The 18319-nt window shown below is 44.3% G+C and overlaps 2 protein-coding genes across 2 annotated transcripts; one reads left to right on the top strand and one right to left on the bottom strand.

The window, feature by feature from the left end:
• Positions 1-14116: 14116 nt before the first annotated feature.
• Positions 14117-15930, bottom strand: LOC120756471 (cytochrome c oxidase assembly factor 7). The gene is made up of 3 exons (XM_040072905.1): positions 15742-15930; positions 15525-15665; positions 14117-14712 (listed from the first exon to the last, which is right to left on the bottom strand). The coding sequence occupies exons 1-3, from the start codon at positions 15845-15847 to the stop codon at positions 14264-14266; spliced, it is 696 nt and encodes a 231-aa protein (XP_039928839.1). The 5' UTR covers positions 15848-15930; the 3' UTR covers positions 14117-14263.
• LOC120756540 (atherin-like) lies at positions 15846-16427 on the top strand. Its single transcript, XM_040073033.1, has one exon. It carries the CDS (start codon positions 15846-15848, stop codon positions 16425-16427), a length of 582 nt encoding a protein of 193 aa, XP_039928967.1.
• Positions 16428-18319: the final 1892 nt, after the last annotated feature.

Genomic DNA, 18319 nt, shown 5'->3' with positions numbered 1-18319 from the left:
ATTCCTGCATCAAAAACTTGTGGAAATGAGGATTGGCTGCTCTAGCAGTTGCAAAGGTGGAGACAGTTCCATGTGAGTTGAGCTTTGGAAAACACATGTCTAGGAAGAGGCACAGGAAATAAATGAGATCTTGAAAGAATCACTGAGGAGATTTCTAGGTTTTAGAATGCAAAACCTACTTGCTGCTTCAGTTGGATTCCTGTTTAAGACACAGCTGCTGTGGGAGTACGTGCAGAATATTTAATTTGAAAATATTCCCAGAATTTCTTTGCCGCAGACAGAACTTGCTCAAATGAGTAAAGAAATATATTTAATTCTTTAAATCTCAGAGGGTTGTTTTGTTTGCCACAGATGTCACCCACAGCAAACATTTTTAATTAATGGTTCTCTCATAGTCACGTTACCTTTCTCACTTGCCTGACTTTGAGGACAGCTAATTTCTGTGTTTATCTGTTCTACTTGGCATGTACATGATGTGCTAATGAAGAGAGAGAGAACAATAATGATGCTCAGCACTTATGCAGCATTTATTCCATTTTACTGCATAAATATTAATTGTGAATCTTCACAAAAGCCCCAAGGAATAGATTAATACTATTATCTTTCTATTTAAGGAAATAGAAGCAGGGGTGAAAGACTATGAAAAGGAAACAGAAGTGCACAGATGTACTTTTCAAAGCTTTTTATAGCTTATGAAAGAGGTCTGTAGTTGTTGTTTATAAATCTGATTACAGTTTATATTTAGGCATTATGGGAATACTAAATCTTGCTTTCCTCCCTTTTTCCTGGGAACCTGACAAACGAGGAGCAGAAATATCCTTAGGATTTAACCAAAAGATGAGAAAGTTACACTGTCAGAGAGGGCTTTTCTTCCAAAGGCTTTATTTCAACAGGCATTAAAGACAGTAGAGACTTGGAATAAAAGTCACTTATCTCAGCAAGGCACCATTTCCCTGCCAGGCTGCTCTCTCCAGCAGAAATCACCCTGCTCCTCCATGCCTGCCCTGCTGCTCTAGCGTCACTGCAGGTCCCCACACCACAGTCCTTGTGACATCTGTGTCTTGAACCTAAAATGGACAAGAAAAAGGACACCTTGTTTTGGACAGACGATAAGCACTGCCTGTGCTATCATCCAGCTTATGAAAAACTCTCCAGGACTTCAGTAACATTGAATGTTTAGTTCCAAAGAGCAGAAATTAATCACCTCAACAATTAGGGCACTTGATTCTATGATGGCATTACTATCCTTGAAGAAACACAGTACATAAATGGTTTTTATTGCTTGTATTCCTTGAAAGATGCATTTGCCTGTTCAAAACAGAGACATGATGTTCTCAAAATCCATTTCCAATTGAAAAGCCTCCCACTGCCTACATGCAGGTGTGAATGTTTTCTGATTATTGCTAATCAAAGTTCAGGGTTGCTGCATTTCCTGTGCAAGGGAGGGCAGGATAAATGCATGTTAATGAAAGAGAGGAAGCAATATTAGTCTCAGAGATTAAAACAAATGGGTTTACTCTGACTTCCACTGAATTTGCAGAGAGGGACCAAACATCTTTTTTAGGTACAACATGTTCAATTAGATGCAATGTTTTTATGTACAGAGTGTAATAAAAATATGTGTTTCTATTCTTCGGGATGCTTCCCTGCAGCATTTTGGGGCTTAGCTTGTGAATAGCACTTGGGGCCAAACCTGCAGCACAGAATGGCCAGGAGAGGAGGCAGGAGAAGCTGGCTGAGTCCTGGCTTTGCACAACAAGGCAGCAGCCAGCCCACAGCTCTGCAGGTGTCAGCACACCCATGTAGGGGTGAGCCTGGCATGGCTTGTCAAAGCACAGGTTTAAACATTTCAGTGGTTAGCAGAACCAGAGCTAAAGACACACTAAAGAAAACAAAGGACATACTCTTTAGTTAGTTATGCCTGGTTTTAACAAGTTTTTCTGGATTTTCTTCCAAAGTACCACAACCTATAACTTCCAAAGCTGAAAGTGGTGCTGAGGACCCTGCCCTCTGCTGTGAACATCAATCTGTGTTTGCACTCCAGGTTCATTGGAGTAACCTCCTGAGTACAGAAGATTTTCTTCCCCAGACTTTTCTCTGAGATACCAGCAAATGTAAAAGTAGTACTTTGACAGTATAGTTGGAGATGACTTCTTCAACTCTTCCTTGTGTTTCTTTCTAGTTAATACATTTCTACTTTTCTCTTCAGGACTGCCACAGGTACTTTACAGACCGTGTACTGTGAGAAGCAGTGGTTGTGCTGATAGAATTGTGGCTTCCAGCTCGTTGTGAACTTGGCAATGAGTCTCTGCTGGTGGTTTAGCTGCCTGTATTAGGTAATTTTGCTGCCTTTTCTCAGTTCGTGTTCCTCACTCCACCTACTGTCTGGTACTCCTGCTGCCACAGACATTTAACGTGGATAATGCCATCTGTGACCAGAGCCCCTGGGAAAGTTCCTTGTTTTCAGTAACAAAATGTACCAGTGTCTCATGTAGCTGTTGCAGCAAATGTTGCAGTTAATTTCTTTTAGTGGATTTGGCCACTCTGTGATGAGCAGGTGTTTGGGGCAGACTGCAGCTGTGCAAATGTGCACTCACTGGCCCAGTAAAGCCTAGGAAATGTGTGAGTCCTGTCATGTCTGCTGCCTCCTTTGACAGAATTTTTGCTCTGACCAGCTTAATTCTTTCCACTTTTTGTTTCCTGAAGGAAAGCAGTAAAATTACCTGAAGTGGCATCCCAATAAATCTTCATTTCAGCAAATTAAACCACCAGTGATTACAAGACAGAGAGGCTGCTAGTGACTCAGACTGTTTCTCTTGTTTTCTTTTAAATTATTATTTTATTTTAACAAAGACACCTGCACAAAGCACGGCACTTAAAATTGTTCACTTGACCCAAACAGCCCCTGTTCCATCTCCTGGCAATCAGAGGAAACACAAACCACCTCAATGCAATTTTGTTTCCTTGAGTGAGCAAATGCAAAGTGTACTGCGTGAGTAAGGGCAAATTGAACCTCACTGCATCTTTTGGTTACTCTGAACCGTTCACAGGCAAAAATCTTTCTCTTTGCAGACCTTCACATACTTTTGGGAAAAGTGCCTTCCCAGCAGGGCCTGGTAATTGGCTGTGAGTTTCCAGGAGTCAGTAAAAGCAGGTGGATTGGGCTGATCTCTTGTATGAACCCATCAGTTCTTGACAGAGAGGCTTAAATGTTAAAAAAGCCATGGGATCCTAGCAAATATGTAGAACATTGTTGTCTCGTCCCTTTGCTTTTTAATGGAGACTGCTCCCTCTAATACATATGAACATATTGATTACTCTTTTGAGTCAATGATAAAATGTGTTTCTGCAGCTTTGCTTTTCATTAGGCTGGATTTATAACTGCTGCCAATAAATCATGATCTGGAGCTGAATGGGAACAGTGTCTGTTACCCCTGGTGTTCCCACTGGGGCTGTTGTTCTCTCAACATCCACAGGGATCAGCCCATGGCCAGAGATGCTCTCTAAAAGCCCTGCTGTACCTGGGAAGCCTGTGCCAAGGGGTTTAGGAGCTACAGAGATCCTGGCAATCCTTCCTAGTGTTTGCTGGAGCTACCAAGCCAGCACTTGGAATTTTAAATTGTGAGCTCCAAGACTTGAGGGATGCAGTGAATAGTAATTCTATTATATGCAGGACTGAGGCCTTTCTGGGGAAGGTGATAAGGCAGCTCTGACCTGATAAGGCAGCTCAGAGTTTTAAGGAAATGCAAAAAGGAAATGACAGACTGTGCAAATGGGATCTGGTGTTTTATTCCATGGAAATCTAGGAGAATTGTTCAGTGAAAGTGGTTTGAGACCTTCTGCTAAATGAGTTGCTTGAAAGAAAATGAGCTGGCTCATTGGGTCACACCAGGAGCCTTTTTACTGGGCTGGCTGGCTGGGCGAGTTCTGTTTCCACATGGTCTTCACTGGGTTTCCTCTGATTTCCTTTGTCTGAATTAGAAATTTTTGGCTGAAATAATGATCTGTGGACCAAGCTTTGCAAAGAACTGTGTATCTTTCTATATTGCATCTCATCAAGCAAACCTTCAGAGGCACAATTACCAGATTAGGACTGGAAAACCATGTCAGGCTGCTCATTCAGATCAACAAGTTTGGTTTTTAGCTTTGCTTCTCAGAGAGGTGACAGAGACAAGGCTGTCTGTGCCAGCAATGGACAGGTTGCCTTGGATCCTCTTTTCTGGGGAACTGGGCCACAGCCATTGGAGAGCTTTCATTTTGCAGTAGAAGTATTTTAAATAAAATCAGGATTTAGTGTACATTATAGCACCTCTACTAGGACAGAAGCTGCGAGCAGCAGGTTTCCACTATTTGCTTTCCTCTAATTCCAGGTACTATTCAGCTGGCTGGAACTTGTGATACAATCTTAGTACTGGTGTGAAAATAGCAGCATGTCACATGGCGGGTAAATCTCTTTTCTTATCAATAAATAAAGCAGTTCATTTCTAGCATATTATTGCAATGACAGCACCAACAATAAAACCTGAAGAGCAGTTACACTTTGACACAGTAGAAAGATAAATCTGGGATAATCCTTATCACTAGTACCAGAAGCTATTCTCATTTTTTCTGCCTCTCTCTCTCTCTCATTGCAATGAACTGCATTTTCACACCGGCCTTGCTAGTTATCTCCTCTGATGCTGAAAAATCATGTCATGTCTGCACCTCCCAGAGTGCTGAAAGGACTCTTGTTCTTCCCCTGGTTGTAAACAGCACCCTACTGCAGTCAACTTGAACTTAATAAGTACTTGAGGGCCTAAGGAGACCTTAGGCTGCCGAGGCTCCTGCTTCTGTGCTGCTGGGTTGTTCTTGTTTGCTTTCATATTGTTCTTTTATGAGGTGGTATTTGTGGTGGTTGAGGAAATCATGAGTTCTCTGCTGGAAAGTTTAATAAACACAGGAAAAAATTGCATGCAGTGACTGAAGCCTCTGGTCGAGGTTAATCAGACAGCTCTCAGGTATAATAAATACAGATAATTTCTGGCTGTTTCTCTTCAGAGAAACAGACTGTAGAACTGCAGGGCTCCTTATAGCTCAATTTCAATTCAGATCACACAGGCTCAGCAAACCAACCTGCTAATCACCTTCCCTCTGTTCCTGAGCTAGGCAGCAACACTGCAAATTCCAGAGCTAAACCCCGAGTGCAGGTCCTGCACCAATGCTTCCTGTGCTCCTCCTCCACAAGTTGCCTTCTCTGTCCTCTGAGCCCTTCTGGTGGGCAAAGCCAGCAGTCCTGCTTACAAAGATGGGATTGATCTAGCTGTGCACCAGGCATGTCCCTGAATTCTCAGATTTGGTCATATCTGTATCTGGTATGGCCACTACAGAAAACATGGGGGAAAAAATAATAAAAGCAGTAGAGCCTTTCTGTATTCGTGACTTTTCCTCTTTTTCGCCCAATCCCAAATTAGTGGTGTCATCATTACTTTTGTGTCAAAAGTCACTTCAGGTCCTTACCACGTTCCCAGCTGCCTCGTGTACAACTCTTCACCCCCTCGCATTTTTGCCTCATTTGCTCAACTTCTGAGATACAATCACTTCTGTTCATCTGGCAGACCTGTGTTCTTGCTTCCCTCTTCTGCCCCTTCCATCACGTTGGTCTCCAGTTTCCACAGAAACCGCAAGCCTCACCTTGCCCTCGGAATCATGGTCCCTTTGTTGCATTTCATGACTGCAGAAGAACATTAGTTTGCTCCAAGCACTTAAGTAGAGTAAAAAGATGTATTTGATTCCCTCCACAGAAGCGTAATTTAAAGGAGAGCAGGCTCAGACCATGGAGGCACTACAGAGAGCAGGTTATTGTGCAAAGGTCACCATGTGGAGGCTTTAATGAAACACTTTCATGGAGCACATAACGGCAAGCGAAGGCAGGACCTTGAGATCTCAAGAGGAGACGAGACTGTTCTAATTCCTCTAATGCAGAAGCAGCAATGTCCTTAATATAGAAAGCCAGCAAGATTAAGAGATTGCTCACAGCTCCCAGGCTTTAGCTGTGTCTGCAGCGACCTTCCCTGCTGCTAGCATGAGGCCAGCTGCGCACCTTGTGCCTCATGGGGCACTGCTGCTGCGGGTGGCTAAAGGGAAATACCTGTGGCTGGAGCAGCTGAAGGTGGCCTGTGCTGTCCCCTGTGCAGGAGGGCAGAGAAACAAGGCCCAAACCTCACCTCCTATTAGCACTTCTCCAACAAGGCAGTGGCCAGCAGGAATACAGAGAGCAGCTGGAGCAGGGCCTGGAAGGGAAAAGTGAAGCAGGAGGGCAAAATCACCTGACTTGGTTCAGTGGTATCATCTGGAGCTGTTGCCTACCAGAAACCTGTCAGGCTGTGTTCCCACTGCTCCTGCAGGAGCGAAAGAAAAACAGAACAATGTTTTCATCCCGTGCCCAAATGCCAACTATTAGAGGCCAGCAGTGGTAGCCAAGGGAACAGTCCTCCCACAGGAAAATAAGAAAAGCATAGCTGAGCAGCATGTAGAGAGGACAGAGCACAAAAGGCTCGTCTGATCCTGAGAACATTTGGGTTTTGTTGTGGGGTTAGAGTTGTTTCCTTTTTTTTTTAATAGAGATGTCTACTTCTGGTCTTTTATCCATTCAGAGCACTCAGACTGCTTGCAATCCAAAGAGCTGGGGTACTCTTCAGCCTTTAATGGGTTCTCAAAAATCTTCAAAAGGCTATTGCAATCCCATCAAGTAAATGCACAGCTGGGTCTGAGCTCAAAAACACCCTCAGTTTCCAAAACTCAGACGTGTGTGTTTGTGTGTGTGTGTGTGCCCCTACCCACTGGTTCAGCCCTGAACCATGGGAAGTGAAGAAGCCCCTGAGGAAAGGCTGCATTTCCTTCACAGCCCTCACCTCCTCTGCCCCAAAGCGGGGTTTAAACCTGGCCCTTATTAAATAAATGCCCATCAACACCCACTCTATGCCATGGAGTCATATTCCTGCCTGGGGTTTCATTCTGCATGGATTGCAGAGTTAATTAACAGGGGAGATCTTGGATTGTGAAAGGTTTCTGCTCCAGGTTGTCCAGACGCCTTGCGGATACCTGAGGATTTGATCTGATTTGGGATTCTATTCCAGAAAATGCCTCATCTGAATATGTCATGATCTGGATCTGGTTCCTTCATTAAATTAGGATTGAGATGTTTTCCTTTAGGAACACGCATAGCTGGAAAAAAATGATCATCTGTTTATCTCCAGAGCTAAACAAGGTAGTCCAGCATCTCTAAGGAGTCCTCCCAGGCTCCGTGATACACACAGTATAACTGTAACTCTTGCTGCGCTCTGGAGACATGGGGGGAAAAGCAGCTTGATATGACCCTTTCCTGGCATCAAGAGATGTTTCGATGGCCAAATTAAATTACTTGTCCTTTTGGTTTACCACCTGAGCAATGAGAAGAAATAGAATTAGCTTTGAATTAATTAATCGTATGATCTCATTTTGTATAAGGACAAGTAGGTTCTAGCTAGAAATAGTTCTTCTCCTATGCAGTTTATTCCTGATCATTTCTGTTGTGAAGCTGCCCTTCTTTTCAGACTCTGCTATTTTAAAAGATCCTGTTTATCTTCACCAGCTCTGCTATGAGCTGTCCTCTTGGAGTGATTGGGCCAAGCTGGGTTACACTCCTGCAAGCCCCCTAAAGCAACCACATAGGTCCCAGGCTGGGGGATGCTGATGCCTGATGTGCTGCAGGAAGTGTGCAGAGTCCCTCTGGTTTTAGCTGTATTCATAGGCTGAGCAGGATTGCACATAGCAGGTTCTAACAAGAAACAGCGTTTACGTTTGTCACTTATTAGTTCGAGCCTCCAAGCCCAGACAGTACTCAATCAATTTCCCTCCACACATTTATCTGATCCATTTGCAGTGGCAGGACAAAAGCAGGGAAATAGCCCATAATCCCGGATTGCACAAGGACCTTCCTGAAAGAAAATTTTCAAGCATTAACCTTCAGTGTAATTAGTTTTCAAGGCTGCACCCAGCCTCACAATATCTCTGGTTCAGCCTAGTGAACAGGAACTGAATCAAAAAGCTTTGTTCTTTCACACTTTACACATCAAAAGATGCTACCAACTTTCTTTCTGTCACCCTCTGTTTGTCCCCAGGAACATTAATGTGTTTTGAGAACACCAAGCATGTTGTGAGCAGCCAGGACTTGCAGCCCCTCAGCACTGTGAGCAGCGGGCTCCTGAGCACCAGGTGTCCTGGCTTGCCTCTGGGTGCCATTTTCCCAGGTTGTGTGCACGATGCTGGAATTGCACCCTGCTAAATGACCTTGCCTCTGGCTCCCCAGAGGGCAATATTTCCACTGGAGCTTCAAAGATATAAAACTTTTCCACAGTTCGGCTCCAGCCTCTCATTGATTGTTGTATCTGCCCGTGGGATGACAGCAAGTATTCTGGGTCAGTACTGAAAAATGCAGGGGGAAAATTGGCACTGAAATCAGGGGGAGGTTACTTATTTGTTCAAATCATAGAACAAAACCCTGTCTTGAAATTGTTCCCCAAAGATTGTAATGTGGAAATAGTGTATATATATAAAATATTTCCGGGGTTCTGGTGTATAAATACGGCCTTAGGTTGCAACTTATAACTACAATAGCTAAAGCAAAGTCATCCTTATTTGAAAGGACTGAAAGCTTTCAATTCTTATCTAAAGGGTACAGGTACTGCATAAGAAAACACTCTCTGACCATAGACTTTTGTTTGACATACATATCAGGATGGTATTAGATTAGGACAGAAACATCATAGCTAATTAGAGCCAGTCACTGCAGATCACCTATCTCTGTCATTGACAGAACTGTATGAACAAGCTGTTGATTTGTGTTGCAGTTTAAACCATCAGTGGATCAGCATTGTCACCACGGTGTGATAGTGTGATCTGGAAATGTCCATACCCTGCTGTGAGAGCAATGAACAGAACAGGCAGCAAACATCACACTCGGGCATTTCATGCTGCCAGTACACAGAAAACAGAAATTATCAAGCCAGGTACACTGCAGAGATGTTTTGGTTAAGTGTTAAAGGGTGTGAGAAGTTTTTACTGATTGTTGTGATAAAACCTTTGTGCTGCTCCTGCAGAAACCTTCACTTGTATTGAATTTGTTCACGTATTCTGTGGCTTTTGTAACCATGTCAGTCCCTGGCGTCTTCTGATATCAACCCTGAGTTCTGAGGAACATACAAAACTCCCAAAACCCAGCAGAAAATAATTAAAATAAGCTGAGGATTTCAAAAATATCTAAAGTTTTTTTACCTCAAAGTCTACATAATCTCTCTGAGGGCCACTGTCTGTTCATGAGTACCACAGCATGTGAGCTCTGAGGCAAGTTTGGGTCCCTGTGACAGCTGATGTCACTGTGTCAGCCTCCCTGACAAGTAAGATATTTTATATTGCCTTTGTGTCAGCTGCAGAACAGATAAGTAAAACAGTGCCGTGGAGAAAACACTTCACTTAAAAAGGCGCAGAAAAGAACTTCTCTGAAGAGCTCCTTGCAGTGTTGACAATGTCACAGCTTCTTATTTTCTCTTCAGCCCTTATTGAGAACACTTGTGCTGTGGTGGCTATCACATGTGTCAGGAATAATACTCCACTAATAATATCAGAATAGCATTAAAAGGCCAGTTTCCCATCTCCGTGTTTCTTGGCACGTAAAGAATTGACAAGCCCTTGCCTTGCTAAATATCATTGGGAGAATAATCCGTTTGGGCCCCTAGTGTCATTTTGTGTCCTGCAATGAGTCAGTAGCTGCTCAGTGGCTTTGAACTATAGACAAAACCCAGGTTTCCTCCTCAGGAGTTTGCAGAAAAGGTTGTTGCAAAGCAACAAGAGTTTCCTGGGCAGGAAGCTCTGCAGGAACACAGCGTGCTTCCAGTGGCAGGAGGGCTGGAAGGAAACCTGCCCGTTTCTTTTCAATGTTTTTGGTGAGAATAAAATATTCACACCAGGCTATTCTGTGTTGAAAGAGGACTGCCAGAATAAGGAACTTCCAACGTAAATTCAGGTTAGGCTGATCTGCAAGTTATGAAATTACATCACAGCCAAACAATTAACATTTTTCTTTAATGGCTTTCTTGCCCCAGCTCTGTATGGGATGGCTCTCTGTGAGCTTGAAAGGACTTGGTGAAGTGCACTAGAATGCTGTGGGTGACAACTGCTGTATAAACACATGGCGTTTTCATCTTCTTTCTTTCTTCTTTTTTACCAGTTGCTAAGAAAAACTCCCCAGGGTATGTTTAAAGCACTGTACTTCTGTTTTACTTAGACAGAATGAGAACTTACAGAGAGCTCCCACCACACTCTTGAATTCGAGCACATGAATGCATTGCAATTATGCTGTTCACAAATCTCCATCTGAAATCACCACTCCAAAGTGGCCTAAATTTTATCATTCCATAGCACACAAATGTCTGACTAGTTGATTAGGGTAAAAAGATTACAAAAATATGTTTTAAAATATTACAAAACCATATTATGGTATTACGAACAGGACTGCAAAAAACGATGTGTGTCTGTAAGAGTTATAAAACACATTTGGAACAAATATAGCAATGGTAATTTGTAAGTAATGTTAAGAGCAGAAGGCAATAACTACAAATAAGAAATATGTGACAAAGTCTAAAATTAGTGTAATTACTGGTTATTGTGCTTGCTTCAAGTGCGGATACTGAAAAATGAAAGTACTGGGAGGCTACAGATCTGGCAAATGAAATCAGACATCCAAAATTGGGCACAGAATTGATCCTTATAATCTTAATATTCTTGAGGAAATCTGTTTTGTGTGGGTTCTGGGCTGTATGTTGATACAGCGTCTGTAAAATTCGAGCAGGGTACCGTGTTTAGTACTGAATTGTGTGCTGGGGACTTTGGACAATCCTGACTTTTAGCCTGTGGATCTCTGGATCAGGGCTGTCATTATGGGTGCACACGAATGTCTAATGTCAGGATCTGAGCTGAACCCCTGGCTTTACTCCAGCACAGATTACTGCAATAATGATACAACTGGATTTTTTGCTTATTTTCTGATCTGTTTCTTGCTGTGCCGTGACTCCTTTTCCTTCCTCTCTCTTCTTGCTTCACTCCCCACAAAAAAGCCAACCCTGAGCAGAAGTGTGTTGCTCTGAGGTTTAGTGGAGGAGATGCTGGGGAGCACAAGGGTAGGAGGAATTCTTCCTTCTCCACCTACCAAAGGAGAAGAAGAGCTACTTGAGAGTTCTACTGTCTCACATGATGTAGTGAAAAATTGCCACAGAGCGAATTTCTTTCTCTACTGAACAAAAAGTTTGTGCTGTGAGAAGGAACAGCGCTATTTTTGTTTCTTGGTGTGACGATGACACAATATCTCTCAGAGCATCCCTCAGAGTGGGCATGTACAGCCACAAGAACTCCCTTCACACATACATTGCAGAGAGGAGCTGTTACTGATGGCTGAATAAAAGGTCAGCAAGCTGCAAAACTGCTTTTATTACAATGTAGCACATAAACAGAACCACTAGAACAAGTCTCTTTTTCTACAAAATCATGTGGCTTCTTTTGTCCAGGATTATTTCAAATGACACTTAATGACACATGACGTGGTACCAGTGTTTAATCTCAGTTCAAAACCAGCCCTCTGGTGATCTTTTCACAGCTGCAGGAAGCATCCTGCAAAGAGTGCTTTCATCATTTACAGCAACGTATTCACAAGTCTATTTAATTAATTAGGGTTGGTTCCTTCTGAAGTGTATTGCTGCTTTATTAATGGAGGTTGGCTGTACACTTAGATCAATGCAAACAAATGAAAGGGAAAGCAGGCAGTGCTTTGGGAGCTGTGAAGCTGAAACTCCTTTATTTCTTAGAAAACCCACTGATCCTGAAGAGATCAACAGGTTCTTCCATATTTCCAAGTATTCTGCTATGATCACACATCTATCACTCTTTCTTTATGACCTCAGAGGCTTTGAAAAAAGTTTTCTTCCCAGAGAACATAAAATTTAGCCTTTGTAACATCAGGTAAAAAGAAAGGGCAGGAAGATGTTGACTTTCTGATAAACGCCCCCATAATACCAGAGCAAAACGGTTATAAGCCAAGATTTGCAGGAAAATTTTCACCTCTTTAAAGATTTTGATCATAATGCTTTTTCCTCCTGAACAGAATCTTGAGGTCGAGAATCGACTGCTATTCATAGAGTCTATTCTCTGCTACAGACTGCATTAACCACATATAATTTGTAATACACTGCAATGAGACTGCCTGACTTTTTTTGGATGCTTTGTCACTTTGGAGGGAAAAGAGTCATAAGGCAAGGGCCTTAGCTATCTAAATGCATCTGCTACAGCATCATCAATATCTGTGTAAAAAAGATACAGGCGTGCCCAGTGCAGGCAGCAAACTGTTCAGAGACAGTCTGAAAACACAAGAGCCTTCCTTAATTTGGGTTTGCTTTTTCAACTTGTGGGGCAAAATTGGCTGACACTTCATAAACTTATCTTACACACTTCACAAACTTATCTTACACACATCACAGCTTTTATGAAAACGGTTTGCTTTGTAGTATTGAAGCTCTGAAAGTCTCTGAGTTCTCAAGTGCTATGAAAACACCTCCCCACAACATGCACTTTTTATGTGGCTTTAATTATCCCCAGTGTGTGTGACTCTGCTGAGGATGTTCTCTGTTTGCTGTGTTGGTTGAAGTTCCTGGGAGGATCACTGACAGTCATTAGTCCTGCTGGAAGAAAGCTGCTCTGGTCTTTGGGCTGAGGATCTGAGCAAGGCACTCTGTGGCAGTGAGCATTACAGGGCTTAAAATATCACCCAATTCTCCAGTGCCTTGACCCACCTGTAATTGCCTACTCCTGAACACATGGATTCCAAACTGTTTTATTACTAGTGTCACACTCCACAGAAGTAGCATTTACTTACCTTTCCCCAGTGAAACAAATGCCCAGAATAGTACCTAGCAAAAAAATCAGGTGAGTGTTCCTCTAAGAACCTTACCCTTTTGAACTGCCAAAAAAGAATAACTGCTAACAGAAAAATTACTCTGATTTTGCCACTGCTATTTGGTTTTTTTGTTTGTTGGTTTGGTTTTTTTGGTTTTTTTTTTTTTTTTTTTTTTTAGGCTGCTGAATACCAGAGCCACACCAGTGTGCAATAATGTTTTCATACACTGCCATCTGTTGTTATAGGGTGCCTGTGTCACCGCTGTGCTGCTCCAGCAGCAGACGTCCTTCCCAAGGACTCTGTTAAATTGGAAGAACTGCTTTAATTCATACATGCAGTGAGATTCCAACAACTCCGCTTTCACTTGCGGCCACAGCCAAAGTAATGTTGCTTTTAATCCCACTTCACTTATTTCAATAGTGAAGTTTGCATCTTTATTTAGTCCAGAGCCAGAGGAGTTGGGTTCTGAGTAGTAAATTTACAGCAAAACACACACATTGCAAACTTCACATGTATTTACACACACCAAAGTTACAAAGGAGCCTGTCAATGCATGAATACAAACACTGCCCTGCTTATTTAAACAGCTGTTCCAGAATCTGTATGTTTAGCTATAGTTTTTATATATATATATATATATATATATATGTTATGGATTTGAGTCCAATGAGTTGTTCCCTAAATCTGTATTAGAAAAAATAGAACATAATGTTCCAGAAGCTGGCAGGAAGGTAAACCAATTTATGTGTAATCAACTAAGGGGCTGTCAAGTGTGTTGAGAGAGCAGCCTGAAGCACTCAGGCATTTATGACAGGCAGATACAGTCACAAAGCAGTTGGCAGGAAGAATATTCATGCCGTAGAGCAGCTCACACAAGTGTGCAGCTATCAAAGTTCTGAAAATGCTTGTGAGAGATGGAACAGTTCAGACTGCTCAAGCCAAGATTACCTGCAGTTGTGATTTTTGTGTCTAAGAACAAGCCTGGATATTGAAGCGTTGGACACAAAAGAGATCCTTTGTGCTTGAAACCATGGGAACAAAGTCCCAAAAGACTACAAAAAGACTACTTTGGCTTCCTTAAAAAGAAAGGGAGGATCTAAGCCAAACACACTTAAGAATTTGTGTGTACAAAAACACAGAAAGGCACAGCAGAGATAGTAATTTGTTATATACACAAAAATATAATTTTATTTGCATATCCAAATGCAGGATATTTATTTAAATGAAAACTGTACACTCACAATTTAAATAACAAGTTCACTTGCCATTTAAACACCACAGTCTTAATATCTACAACCACCAGCTTTACTCCCCAAACGTTAGAGAACTTGCAGCTTCTTTCAGCTCTTTATGCAACTGTTTTGCCCTGTTTTTCAGATCCTCTGCCTTAGCATCGTTCTTCTCAACGCCATCTCCCAGTTTGTACATGCGGCTGGCGTTGGCACAAGCCCACACGTGCCCCAGCTCACAGCCTTTCAGCGAGTACTTCAAGGCATGGCTCATGTCCTTGGGGACCCCAGGTGCCCCCTGCAGGTATATCGCACTCAGGTTGAAGCAGCTGGGAGCAAAATTGCCATCACAGGCTTTCGTGTAATAGTCTCTGGCAGCGACAGGGTCAGGCTGGTCATTGTTGGCTCTCCCGTCGTGGGCCAGCAGCCCAGCGCTGTGACACGCGTTTGCTGACTTCTTCCCACCTTTCTCACAGGACTTGATGAAAGATTTGTAGGCAGCTTTCAAATCCGGGCTGAGTCCACCTGTCAGCCAAGAACCAAAACATTTCTGTGAGGGCACGTTAGAACAGCTGGGAACTTTCTGCTTTGCAGGATGCTTCCCACTGGAATCACAGCATCCATCGCTTTAGATACTACAGTCACCACTTAGGACTTCAGACATTACTGCTGTCTCAGTGACAAACATTTTGCTAATGACTTTGACTTAGAAAACTCTCCTCCACTCACCAGTAATCACAACAGCACGGGTAACTAAAAAATAACCCAGACCCACAAAATCTTCTTTCCATTACTACATCCATGGATTCAATATCTTACACTGGGCAAATACTATTTTGCCAGTATACCTACACCAAGATTGCTACTAGTTTTGAACTATAGTAAAAATGCTGTTCCTTACTAGTACTGCCATTTGGAAGATCTCTAACTAATTTAAGTGTTTTCCATTACTGTGCCAGCAAATGCATTTTGATCAGATTTGGGGACTACTTAGGTACGCATGTGACTAGTTCTTGATTTTCTTGTCTCCTTCCACTGACAAGAAGAAATGTTATGAACTGAATATGCAACAACATTGAACACTGGTTAAACGGATTTAATTATAAAAAAATAACACATAGCTAACATACAGCTATTTTTCAGAAGGAAGCAATTTCTGGTTTTCCATCCTCCCCCAGCTTCTATGAGGTAACCATGAAAGGGGCGGGACAGATAGTTGCTCTTTCAAGGTCAGGAGGACAGGCAGACAGATGTGAGGGTGGCCAGGTACCGGAACAAGCTGCCCAAGGAGGTGGTGGAGTCACCTGCGACCCGAGCGGCAGAACCCCCCTGCCCACCTTTGCCGAGGGCCTGGTAGGCGCCCAGTTTGTAGCAGCTCTCGCTGTGCCCGTGCTCCTCGCAGTTGTCGCGCAGCACCCGCGCCGCCGCCACGAAGTCCTTCTTGACGGCGTCCAGGTAATCGGCGAAGCGCTGGCAGCCTGCAAGGCACGGGACAGGGGCTGAGCCTCCCGCCGGCCCCGCGGCGGCGGGCAGGGGGCGGCGGCGGGGCCTTACCGTCCGGGTCCTTCTCCTTGAAGCACTGGTAGCTGTACTCCACGTGCAGGTTCTCCAGGTAGGCCCGCACCTCCTCCTCGTCCGCGAAGTTGATGAAGCCGGCCATGGCCGCGCTGGGTCAGGGCGCGATGGCCGCGGCGGCTCCCGCGAGCGCCGAGCGTTCGATTCGGCACCGCCCCCGGGGCCGCCGCTTCCCGTACCCGGCACCGCCTCCGCCCGCTTCTCCGGCCCTTTGCCGCTGCTCCCACCGCTCCTCCCGCACCCGGCACCGCCTCCGCCCGCTTCTCCCGCCCCTTGCCGCTGCTCCCACCGCTCCTCCCGCACCCGGCCCCGCCTCCGCCCGCTTCTCCGGCCCCTTGCCGCCGCTCCCACCGCTCCTCCCGCACCCAGCACCGCCTCCGCCCGCTTCTCCCGCCCCTTGCCGCTGCTCCCACCGCTGCTCCCGCACCCGGCACCGCCTCCGCCCGCTTCTCCGGCCCCTTGCCGCCGCTCCCACCGCTCCTCCCGTACCCGGCACCGCCTCCGCCCGCTTCTCCGGCCCCTCTGCCGGCCGCTCCTCCGGCCGCTCCCCGCTCCTCTTCCCCAGCCTATCTTCGCGCACCTTCCCCTACAGCCCCTGTCATTACGGTTCCTCCCGTGCGCCGCTCCTCAGCGGCGCTCCCTGCCGGGGTCAGCGGGAGCTCTGACGGTTCAGCAGTTGTATGCGATAACACACTGTGAGAATTTTACTTTCAGAGTTTTGCACCACCGAATGCGTATTCCCGAGGTCTGATTCAGCGCAACCCATAAACTGGGACATGACAGTGCATTAATTGCGCTCTGCATGGCCTAGGAGCAGGGCTGCTTTCCCCGTTCCTCAGTCTGCCTCCCGCACGCTTTTGTTTGGATTAACAGCTCAATAATTTCCAAATCCGTTTTAGAACGGGGGTGCTGCTGTGAGAGACTGCTCCCAGGCACCGCTCCTTTCTGTGGTACCGCAAAATCTCTCACAGGTGCTTTTTGAAGTACTGGGACCTGCACTGAGCAGGTAGCGTCAGGGGCACTGGGAGTACACAGAGACTGGGTACGCACTGGACACACAACGAACTCTGGTTCTGAGATGATCTGAGAACCACAGAATGGTTTGGGTGGGAAGGGACCCTAAATATCATCTTGTTCCATCCCCCTGCCATGGGCAGGGACACCTTCCACTAGAACACATTGCTCAAAGCCGTATCCAGCCTAGCCTTGAACACTCCCAAGGATGGACACCCACAACGTTATGGATTCATTTAACTCAAATAGAATACTTATACAAAACATGGCACACTATCCAACTCCAGCAGTTCTGAGCACAAACTAAATTTTCTCTGAGTAAAGTGGCACATTAAAAGTCGGTGTGATGAATTGCTTAAAATTAATCTGAGTTTGAGTTGAAATAAATTTCAAAGAATATTTGCAATATTTACAAATGCTTTGTCCCAAATGATTTCAGTAGGATAACACTGGCTTGTCGAGTTTTGGGGATAAATAAAACTCAGTTAAATCCTGTGTTAAATCTCCCACAGGAAGAAGCCTTATCCTTTATTAAGGGCTAGAGCTAATTGTGACCACTCATCGCCAGCTGGACTGGCAGCAAACCCTGCCAGGTGCATAGTTGAAACACCAGTTACAGCCTCTAAAGTTATTTCCTTAAACCTTCTCAGACTGGGAAAAATTTGGCTTGAAGTTAAAACACATTTTCCATATGCAGCTAAAGACTTGTTTTCAGTATGTACTGACCAAAGCCCACTGCCATGTGTGTGAGACTGCAGGAGGAAAATACACATTGCTTGGCCAGTGCTGGCTGCAATCCGAGAATGTTTGTGGCAATCTCCATTCTGGATGGGACCTTTAGAAGATGAACTTCTTTTGTATTCTGCAATAGAAATGTTCTCTAGAAATCCAGCTTCGAAAACATTTCAGTTTGCACAGGCTCAGTAGAAATTCCTTGAGTTTAAGTCCTCGAAGAGTCTGCTCTTGCTGGGATTTTGTCTTTGCAGTTTCTGATGCCGATGTTGAGCCTGTGCCAACTCAACCATATGGCTGCTCCATACCAGGAGTGGAGAGGATTCCTGAGTACAGCGAGGCAGGCCCAGAACAGGCATTGGGAGCAGCGGGTCAGTCTGTCACTGAAAATTTTCACTGTCTGAGCCCAGTTCTTAAATAAGATCGGAAAACAAGACATCTGGTTCCAGGCTGGAATGAATCAGTGAATTTAAAAGACATTGAAAGAACAGCCTGGAAGCTTGCAAAGACATTATGAAGTGGAAGAAACACGTAATGGACTAACGATAATAGTACAAGCTGCTTCCTTATCTAAGTTAATATATGTGCCCATAACTATGTAAGTTGTTTCTTCAAAGCAGGTTAGGTTTTTAAGTGGTTAAATTCAGAACATGAAAATTCTTAATTCTGTGCTTATCAGATCCTGTGTATGTAATTTATTTTCTCTATGTCAGCAGCCCAATCTAAAGAATTGAACTATAACTGACCTTTGTTATGCAGTCTTTAAACTGGTGCAACTGTGTTTCATGGTATTTATAGAATCTTTTGCCCT

The sequence above is a fragment of the Hirundo rustica genome, chromosome 9, assembly GCF_015227805.2.
Source record: "Hirundo rustica isolate bHirRus1 chromosome 9, bHirRus1.pri.v3, whole genome shotgun sequence".
NCBI lineage: Eukaryota > Metazoa > Chordata > Aves > Passeriformes > Hirundinidae > Hirundo > Hirundo rustica.
Note: the sequence above shows the minus strand (reverse complement) of the source record. Positions and strands in the feature narration are given on the sequence as shown.